This window comes from Cyanistes caeruleus, chromosome 4 (genome assembly GCF_971803275.1).
Source record: "Cyanistes caeruleus chromosome 4, bCyaCae1.hap1.1, whole genome shotgun sequence".
NCBI classification, from domain to species: domain Eukaryota; kingdom Metazoa; phylum Chordata; class Aves; order Passeriformes; family Paridae; genus Cyanistes; species Cyanistes caeruleus.
The window spans coordinates 71,227,832-71,238,217 of record NC_141704.1 but is presented as its reverse complement, the minus strand read 5'-3'; the positions used below and the strand labels follow the sequence as shown (position 1 = coordinate 71,238,217).

The 10,386-nt window shown below is 45.2% G+C and overlaps 1 protein-coding gene across 1 annotated transcript; it reads right to left on the bottom strand.

Annotated features, from left to right (window-relative positions):
- Positions 1-2,999: 2,999 nt before the first annotated feature.
- LOC147653756 (uncharacterized) lies at positions 3,000-8,148 on the bottom strand. Its single transcript, XM_086885322.1, has 2 exons — positions 7,152-8,148; positions 3,000-6,606 (listed from the first exon to the last, which is right to left on the bottom strand). Exon 1 carries the CDS (start codon positions 7,909-7,911, stop codon positions 7,462-7,464), a length of 450 nt encoding a protein of 149 aa, XP_086741448.1. The 5' UTR covers positions 7,912-8,148; the 3' UTR covers positions 3,000-6,606; positions 7,152-7,461.
- Between the last annotated feature and the right edge of the window lie 2,238 nt (positions 8,149-10,386).

Genomic DNA, 10,386 nt, shown 5'->3' with positions numbered 1-10,386 from the left:
AAGGCCCACCAAATTCCAGTAAAATCCCACAGATTCTCCACAAATTCCCACAAAATCTAAAACAAATTCCTCAAAATTCTTCAAGTCTCCTCAGAATCCCACACAATTCCATAAAAAACACACAAAATTCCAGAGAAGTCCCACAAAACTCCCTAAATCATTTCAAAACCCTACCAATTCACAGGAATGTCCCACAAAATCTCCACCAATTCCCAGAACATCCCACAAAAATCCCACAAAAATCCCTAAATCTTCTGAAAACTCGACCAAATTCCTGAAACGCCCCATAAAATCAGCACAGTTTCCCACAAAATTCAAGAAAAAACACCACAAAATTCCCTAAATCTTTTCAAAATACCACAAAATTCTTGAAAAGCCCCACCAAATTCCAGAAACATCCCACAAAATGTCCTCAATACCCAACAAAATCCCAGAAAAGTCCCACAAAATTCCCTAAATCTTCTCAAAACTCTACCAAATTCCAGAAAAATCCCACAGAATCTCCACAAATTCCCACAGAATACATGAAAAATCCCTGATAATTCGTCAGTTCTCTACAGAATCTCACCAAATTCCAGAAAAGTCCCTCAAAGTTCCACAAACATCCCACAAAATCTCCCCGGTATCCAATAAAATTCCAGGAAAAATCCCACAAAATTCCCTAAATCTTCTCAAAACATGGACAAAATCCACAAAAATCCCACCGAATCTCCACAAATTCCCACAGAATACATGAAAATACCCCTGATAATTCGTCAGTTCTCTACAGAATCTCACCAAATTCCAGAAAAGTCCCTCAAAGTTCCACAAACATCCCACAAAATCTCCTCAATATACAACAAAAACCCAGAAAAATCACACAAAATTCCCTAAATCTTCTCAAAACACGACTAAATTCTAGAAAAATGTCCCACCAAATCTCCACAAAATCCCACAAAATACATGAAAAATCCCTCAAGATCCCTAAATCGCCTCAATATCCCACAAAATCCCACAAAAATCACACAAAACCTCCACAAGTTTCCACAAAATCTAAGAAAAATTCCTCAAAATTCTTCAAGTCTCCTCAAAACCACACAAAGTCCTTGAAAAGGCCCACCAAATTCCAGTAAAATCCCACAGATTCTCCACAAATTCCCACAAAATCTAAAACAAATTCCTCAAAATTCTTCAAGTCTCCTCAGAATCCCACACAATTCCATAAAAAACACACAAAATTCCAGAGAAGTCCCACAAAACTCCCTAAATCATTTCAAAACCCTACCAATTCACAGGAATGTCCCACAAAATCTCCACCAATTCCCAGAACATCCCACAAAAATCCCACAAAAATCCCTAAATCTTCTGAAAACTCGACCAAATTCCAGAAACGCCCCATAAAATCAGCACAGTTTCCCACAAAATTCAAGAAAAAACACCACAAAATTCCCAAAATCTTTTCAAAATACCACAAAATTCTTGAAAAGCCCCACCAAATTCCAGAAACATCCCACAAAATGTCCTCAATACCCAACAAAATCCCAGGAAAGTCCCACAAAATTCCCTAAGTCTTCTCAAAACACGGCCAAAATCCACAAAAATCCCACCAAATCTCCACAAATTCCCACAGAATACATGAAAAATCCCTGATAATTTGTCAGTTCTCTACAGAATCTCACCAAATTCCAGAAAAGTCCCTCAAAGTTCCACAAACCACCCACAAAATCTCCTCAATATCCAACAAAATTCCAAGAAAAATCCCACATAATTCCCTAAATCTTCTCAAAACACGACCAAATTCTAGAAAAATATCCCACCAAATCTCCACAAATTCCCACAAAATACATGAAAAATCCCTCAAGATCCCTAAATCGCCTCAATATCCCAGAAAATCACACAAAAATCCCACAAAACCTCCACAAGTTTCCACAAAATCTAAGAAAAATTCCTCAAAATTCTTCAAGTCTCCTCAGAAGGTTCTGGATGAGGGTAGAAATAATTAAAAAGCATCTTGAAAGTAACATCATATTTTTGTTAGCCATCTCTTCAGGGACTACTTTAAATCCCAGAATGTTCAAGAGCCATCATCACTGTACAAACAGAAGCTCCAACTGAACGAAACCAGAAGAAGTGGATATGGCAAATTCTCTGGTCCAAGTGGTGATATTAATCTGGTGAGGCTCTGGATTCCCATTTCAGACATACTATCACAGCTTAAATATAGGAAAAAATTGGGATTTTACTTTGCTGTGGTCTCTTTTTGTTTTGCAAAATATGTGATAGTTAATATATGAGTAAAATCTTGTATAAAAACAGGTTTGTTTTTTGGTTTTTTTTCTAACAAATAGCCAAATGCATATTACCTGCCTTGCTGGAAAATAATTGAGGTCTTCCTCTAAGAAATTTTTTCTCAGAGTGCCTTTCTTTGTGATTTGTGTTCTTATCTTAGGAAGATACAGGAGTTGCTCATTTTAATGCTGTCCAGCAGACTATTCCATGCTTTCTCAGCTGTTTGGATCTGCAGTTCAGGATTGGACCAAGAAAAATGGTGATGGGATGAAATTATTTTTATTCTTAAATGAGGACAATTCCATTTTTAAACATACACATGTGCTTCCAATGCTTTCAGTAGTCAAGGATGAAATTTTGAACAGACATGAATTCCTCAGTCTTTGTTTCTTTTTCCCTGAAGGATGGAATTTGGACTTTGCCCACCAGTGCAGTCCTTGCTATGGGCAGATGTTTCTTCTGTTCTTCTTACCAGCAGTAGGAGTGGTTGGACACTGAACCTCAAAGAAGAGGGAGCTAACATCCCTTACCTGGATAAGTCCCACAGGTAAGCACCTTGGAGAAGTTCTTCAACCAAAACCAGTTCCTGTAAGGCTTTCCAGCCCTTGACAGGAAATAAGCTGATTCCTGCAGGCTGCAACATGAAGACTTCCAGACTGAAGTGAGCATCCTGCTATAAGGAAGGATTTGGGAGTAGTGAGTCATCATTTGTATGGGAAATTAATCTGTGATTTTTATTTATTGTTTTTTTTCATTTGAAGTAACATCACATCATCATAGAGAGACATTGTCTGTCATTTCTGGTGTGGATAACTGAATAACTCAGCTAGACAGGTAGCATGATAAGGCAATACAATGCAGATATTGAAAGGAATTTTTTGGATGATTTTTTTGTTAGTTCAAGCTGCAGTCCCTGATTTATTCAGGCTTTGAAGTACCATGCAAGCCTTTCCCACAGAAGAAATTCTGTTTTATGTAAATAATGCACTGTGCAGTAAACTAGAAGAAAGCAGGGAGCATAGAGCATGAAGTTAGTGTTTCATGCAGGTGTTTGAAGGCAATGTGGGATTCCAGAGCTTAGTGTTTGAATTGCAACTTGAATTTCCTTCTTTGCTGTTATTTAGACTGCTCTGAAGTAGTCATGAGAAGCAAAAATGAAAGGCAATGTTGTTTGATGGGGACTGTGGTAGGGCTTTCTTGCCAGATTTGAAATGGCTTGAATTGATTAAAATCTCCAGGTGAGGGGAAGATTGTATCCATTCCTCTCTCTTATTAAAGCAAATTTTCCAAGAGGGATGTAAAATTGCAGTTGAGGGTTGGGGTGGTTTTTTCTTTTTTCCCTTCTTTCATGTGCAACCTAACAACTCCAATTTCGCAGGCCTATTTAACATTTGATCCCTAAAAGTCAGTCCTTTGCTTTGTATTTTGGGCACTTGTTCATCTTGGGAAATTTGTCATCTTCTCAGGGCATTGAAGGTCAACCAAATGCTGCAGGTTTCATTCTTCCTTTCATATGGTCTATGTCCTGGGGTTTGACTCTTAAGCAGAGCTATTTTTTTATTTTGCAGCCTAGCAGTTGTACGGTGGGGCTGTGTGCAGGTGAATTGATTTGAGAACGATGGGTAAATCAGCTCCTGGGAAGATGTGCACTGCCTGGCCCCGATGCTTCAGCATGCTTGAGGTCAGCTTGGCTGTCTCTGACTGTCTAATAATAATGCAGAATAACAGAATTAAGTATTCATTGTAATTGGTGATCAATAAGATTTGTTTTCAGCTAAGTCTGCGTGCTAGTTTCTAAAGCACTCCAGTCTGTTTCATCAATGACCTTTGTGGTTTTAGCTTAAGCTAAAAATCTAGTTTCTGCTGTTGTTATTTTCTGCCCTGTCGCTGTGAGAGGAAGGGATGATGGCTGGAGGTTTGGCAGTCAGCGAGGGCCTGGCCACCACTGCAGTTCTGTACACTCAGCCTTGGAGATGTGATCAGGAATGTGCTGTTAGTTGCCAGTTTTGTATTGCAAAGACTGAGCATGCTGCCATCACTGTGTTTGATGAGTGAGTTTTCATTGGTTTGGTCCGACTCCAAAGCAGCCTTAATTTGAAGGTGGAATTCTTTGTGGATGAGGCTGTGAAGAATATGGTGTTTATACTCCCATCCTACGGGCAGTACGGTAGAACAACTCCTAACTGATTTGGTAATAAAGACCTAGTTTTTCTTCACTAAACCTGCCCTAGCCAAATTCATCAGCTGGTGATAGCTATCTCTGGAGTGGGAGTTCTTTATTGAGTTGATTGACAATTTAATATACTTTGTCAAGCTGTGTTGTTTAGTTTCTGTTGATCCAGAGACACCTGAGGCTCCTTTTGCTTCCTAAGTGATTAAAGTAGCAAGCACTTAGAATGAGATATTGGGAAGATGGGTGCAGGAGACTTTGTAATTTACTATGGAAAAACATAATAATGATGATGAATATTTCAGGTGGAAACGATAGCATTTCACTATATACTATGTGAAATGCTTTTATGTGGTTTTTTTCATTTCTCTTTTATTTTTTAATCCTGGATAAATTAAATGAGGCTTTTGGGGAAAGCATGAGCTGGAATTTCTATTGAGGTTGATAACCTCTGATTCTGCGTGTGACAGGACAGCACATGTTTGTGCAGCTCACCCCTGCCACTGACACAAGCACGGATTTGCAGCACCCTATTCCACCCATGGTGTGACAGGTTTCTGCGCTGTGCAGGGCATTTCTCTGCATCTGGGAGTCCAAGGGAAAGTAAAATTGTTGTCGCAGAGAGCAGCAACAGCAGTAGGGAGCAGCAGAAGGAAGTCGTGGCCGTACTTCTTCTACAAGACAACTAGAGACTTGTCAGCAAGCGGCTGAGCAGCATCTACGTTCCACTTGCAGTCTGAAAGTTTCCCGTGCCAGATACCTGTTCAACACCTTCCTTATTCGCCTGCCCGCAGCGCTCGCGCTTTCCCCCGCCCGCGCTCTGACCGGCACTCTCCCTCTGACGCACATGGTTCCTTGGCCGGTTGCCAAGAGCTCCGGAAAGCAGCTTCTGCCGAAGGAGACTCGCCTCTTGCGGTTGCCTTCTCCGAACCCCGGAGTCGCGGCATCTGCCTTTCTTGCTCTTATTGCAAGCGGAAAGCTTTTGCACTGCGTCTGGCGAGGAGAACGTGTGACAGGACAGCACATGTTTGTGCAGCTCACCCCTGCCACTGACACAAGCACGGATTTGCAGCACCCTATTCCACCCATGGTATGACAGGTTTCTGCGCTGTGCAGGGCATTTCTCTGCATCTGGGAGTCCAAGGGAAAGTAAAATTGTTGTCGCAGAGAGCAGCAACAGCAGTAGGGAGCAGCAGAAGGAAGTCGTTGCAGTACTTCTTCCACACGACAACTAGCAACTAATCAGCAAGCGTGCGAGCGGCAGCTATGTTCCACTTGCAATCTGAAAGTTTCGCGTGCCAGATACCTGTTCAACACCTTCCTTATTCGCCTGCCCGCAGCGCTCGCTCTTTCCCCCGCCAGCGCGCTGATCGGCACGCTCCCTCTGACACACATGGGAAGTTGGCCGGTTGCCAAGAGCTCCGGAAAGCAGCTTCTGCCGAAGGAGACTCGCCTCTTGCGGTTGCCTTCTCCGAACCCCGGAGTCGCGGCATCTGCCTTTCTTGCTCTTATTGCAAGCGGAAATCTTTTGCACTGCGTCTGGCGAGGAGAACGTGTGACAGGACAGCACATGTTTGTGCAGCTCACCCCTGCCACTGACACAAGCACGGATTTGCAGCACCCTATTCCACCCATGGTGTGACAGGTTTCTGCGCTGTGCAGGGCATTTCTCTGCATCTGGGAGTCCAAGGGAAAGTAAAATTGTTGTCGCAGAGAGCAGCAACAGCAGTAGGGAGCAGCAGAAGGAACTCGTGGCCGTACTTCTTCTACAAGACAACTAGAGACTTGTCAGCAAGCGGCTGAGCAGCATCTACGTTCCACTTGCAGTCTGAAAGTTTCGCGTGCCAGATACCTGTTCAACACCTTCCTTATTCGCCTGCCCGCAGCGCTCGCGCTTTCCCCCGCCCGCGCTCTGACCGGCACTCTCCCTCTGACACACATGGTTCCTTGGCCGGTTGCCAAGAGCTCCGGAAAGCAGCTTCTGCCGAAGGAGGCTCGCCTCTTGCGGTTACCTTCTCTGAGCTCCGGAGTCCTGGCTTCTGCCTTTCTTGCTCTTAATGCAAGCAGAAAGCTTTTGCACTGCGTCTGGCGAGGAGAACGTGTGACAGGACAGCACATGTTTGTGCAGCTCACCCCTGCCACTGACACAAGCACGGATTTGCAGCACCCTATTCCACCCTTAGTGTGACAGGTTTCTGCGCTGTGCAGGGCATTTCTCTGCATCTGGGAGTCCAAGGGAAAGTAAAATTGTTGTCGCAGAGAGCAGCAACAGCAGTAGGGAGCAGCAGAAGGAACTCGTGGCCGTACTTCTTCTACAAGACAACTAGAGACTTGTCAGCAAGCGGCTGAGCAGCATCTACGTTCCACTTGCAGTCTGAAAGTTTCGCGTGCCAGATGCCTGTTCAACACCTTCCTTATTCGCCTGCCCGCAGCGCTCGCGCTTTCCCCCGCCCGCGCTCTGACCGGCACTCTCCCTCTGACACACATGGTTCCTTGGCCGGTTGCCAAGAGCTCCGGAAAGCAGCTTCTGCCGAAGGAGGCTCGCCTCTTGCGGTTACCTTCTCTGAGCTCCGGAGTCCTGGCTTCTGCCTTTCTTGCTCTTAATGCAAGCAGAAAGCTTTTGCACTGCGTCTGGCGAGGAGAACGTGTGACAGGACAGCACATGTTTGTGCAGCTCACCCCTGCCACTGACACAAGCACGGATTTGCAGCACCCTATTCCACCCATGGTGTGACAGGTTTCTGCGCTGTGCAGGGCATTTCTCTGCATCTGGGAGTCCAAGGGAAAGTAAAATTGTTGTCGCAGAGAGCAGCAACAGCAGTAGGGAGCAGCAGAAGGAAGTCGTTGCAGTACTTCTTCCACACGACATCTATCTATCTATCTATCTATCTATCTATCTATCTATCTATCTATCTATCTATCTATCTATCTATCTATCTATCTCCCTATCTATGTATCTCCCTATCTATCACCCTATATGCATTTCTTTATTATAGATTTGTATATTTTAATTTCTATATTATTCATTTAAATGCCAAGCTTTTAAATAAATAGGGGAACCGAGTGAGAGGAGTGGCAGCATGGTACGGGTCGTCGCGAGTGCCAGAAGCCCGAAAAAGCGGCCGCGTCAAGGACCCCCGGCAGAGTGCGGCGTCGTCACCGCTGCCTGTCGGCGCCCGACCGGCTCGCGCTCGGCCCCGGTGCCGCCGAGCGCACAGCCCGTGTCCGCACGGCTGGAGCAGCCGCGGAAAATTGCGACGGGGTGGCGTCGACGCCAGGGTGTTTGTCAGGCAGTCGAATTCACGCACCCACTGCCCGGGGTCCTTCCATTTTCCCGCCTTTTTGGCCGCCATCCTTGGAAGGACAAGCCGGCCACGACCTGGCAGCCATCTTCTGCGTGGCGTGACGTAACTTCCGCCCTTCCTCGCCGCCATCTTTGCTGTGGCTGAAGCCACTTCCGGCAGAGCGGCCATCTTTGTTATGGCACAAGTAAGGCCCCCGCTGCTCTCAGCGCGTCTGTCTAACTTACATGCCTGAACGAAAAACCTGCCGACGCCGACCGACTCCGAGCATTCCGCCCGATTTTCCGCCGCCTTTCCCGGGGCGAGGACGATGGCGGCGAGACTCAGCGGCTCCGTAGCTGGGTGGCGGCCGCGCCTGCGGCGGCAGGCATTGGAGTTAACGCCTCTGCCGCGGTCCTCCCGGCCGGCTCCGGCGGGGGGCGGGGGGGAGGCCCGACGCGGCTCGGTTCGGTTCGACTCTTTCCGGCCCGCTTCGGCTCGGCTCTTTCTGGCCCGCTTCGGCTCGGCTCGCCCCTGCTCGGCCCCGCTCGGCCAGGCCCCGCCCGGCTCGGAGCACAGCTGCAGTACCGCTCTGTGCCCACAAGGCGGCAGCACTGCCGCAGAGCTCAGCCCGGGGTGGGCGGGGGGAGCCCCTGCAAGTGCAGAGAAGCGAGGCAAGAAACCACGTGTACAACCCCCTTCCATATGCTGCTACCTGTTTCCAGGCGACGACAAAGACCCATGAAGCAAATGCTTTTTCTTGGCCCATTTTGCTAAGCAAAGCTCTTCTGCAGCTCTTTAGTGCTTGCCAAACTCCAATGCGCGTGCTGCTGCTTCGATCGGATAAGAAGCACAGCCTTCTGACAGCAGCTTTCAGGTTGCTTCAGAATGAGCTTGGCCATTTGAACGTGCAGCATGTCTGTGTGTGCATAAGCTGCAGGTGCAAGCTCCTGACAAATGTGTTCTGCAGGTACAGTTTCTCTCTGCCGGATGCAGTGGAAATGCTTTCTGCTGGTATTCTCGCCAAGAGTCACAGAGTGCTTAACTCAGGAGCTCTGAGAATGGAAGCGCAAGAAGCGTTCCGCATTTGGTGGGATATTTTTCTAGAATTTGGTCGTGTTTTGAGAAGATTTAGGGAATTTGGTGGGATTTTTCCTGGAATTTTGTTGGATATTGAGGAGATTTTGTGAGATGTTTGTGGAACTTTGAGGGACTTTTCTGGAATTTGGTGAGGTTTTGTAGAGAACTGATGAATTATCAGGGATTTTTCATGTATTCTGTGGGAATTTGTGGAGATTCTGTGGGATTTTTGTGGATTTTGGCCGTGTTTTGAGTCCCCTCAAAACCACACAAATCCTTGAAAAGGTCCACCAAATTCCAGAAAAATCCCACAGAATCTCCACAAATTCCCACAAAATCTAAGAAAAATTCCTCAAAATTCTTCAAGTCTCCTCAGAATCCCACACAATTCCAGAAAAACCCCACAAAATTCCAGAGAAGTCCCACAAAACTCCCTAAATCATTTCAAAACCCTACCAATTCACAGGAATGTCCCACAAAATCTCTACCAATTCCCAGAACATCCCACAAAAATCTCACAAAAATCCCTAACACTTCTGAAAACTCGACCAAATTCCAGAAACGCCCCATAAAATCAGCACAGTTTCCCACAAAATTCAAGAAAAAACACCACAAAATTCCCAAAATCTTTTCAAAATACCACAAAATTCTTGAAAAGCCCCACCAAATTCCAGAAACATCCCACAAAATGTCCTCAATACCCAACAAAATCCCAGAAAAATCCCACAAAATTCCCTAAATTTTCTCAAAACACAACCAAAATTCCAGAAAAATCCCACCGAATCGCCACAAATTCCCACAGAATACATGAAAAATCCCTGATAATTCGTCAGTTCTCTACAGAATCTCACCAAATTCCAGAAAAGTCCCTCAAAGTTCCACAAACATCCCACAAAATCTCCTCAATATCCAACAAAATTCAAGAAAAATCCCACAAAATTCTCTAAATCTTCTCAAAACACGGCCAAAATGCACAAAAATCCCACCGAATCTCCACAAATTCCCACAGAATACATGAAAAATCCCTGATAATTTGTCAGTTCTCTACAGAATCTCACCAAATTCCAGAAAAGTCCCTCAAAGTTCCACAAACATCCCACAAAATCTCCTCAATATCCAACAAAATTCCAAGAAAAATCCCACATAATTCCCTAAATCTTCTCAAAACACGACCAAATTATAGAAAAATATCCCACCAAATCACCACAAATTCCCACAAAATACATGAAAAATCCCTCAAGATCCCTAAATCGCCTCAATATCCCACAAAATCACACAAAAATCACACAAAACCTCCACAAGTTTCCACAAAATCTAAGAAAAATTCCTCAAAATTCTTCAAGTCTCCTCAAAACCACACAACGTCCTGGAAAAGGCCCACTAAATTCCAGAAAAATCCCACAGAATCTTCACAAATTCCCACAAAATCTAAAACAAATTCCTCAAAATTCTTCAAGTCTCCTCAGAATCCCACACAATTCCAGAAAAACCCCACCAAATTCCAGAGAAGTCCCACAAAACTCCCTAAATCATTTCAAAACCCTACCAATTCACAGGAATGTCCCACAAAATCTCCACCAATTCCCA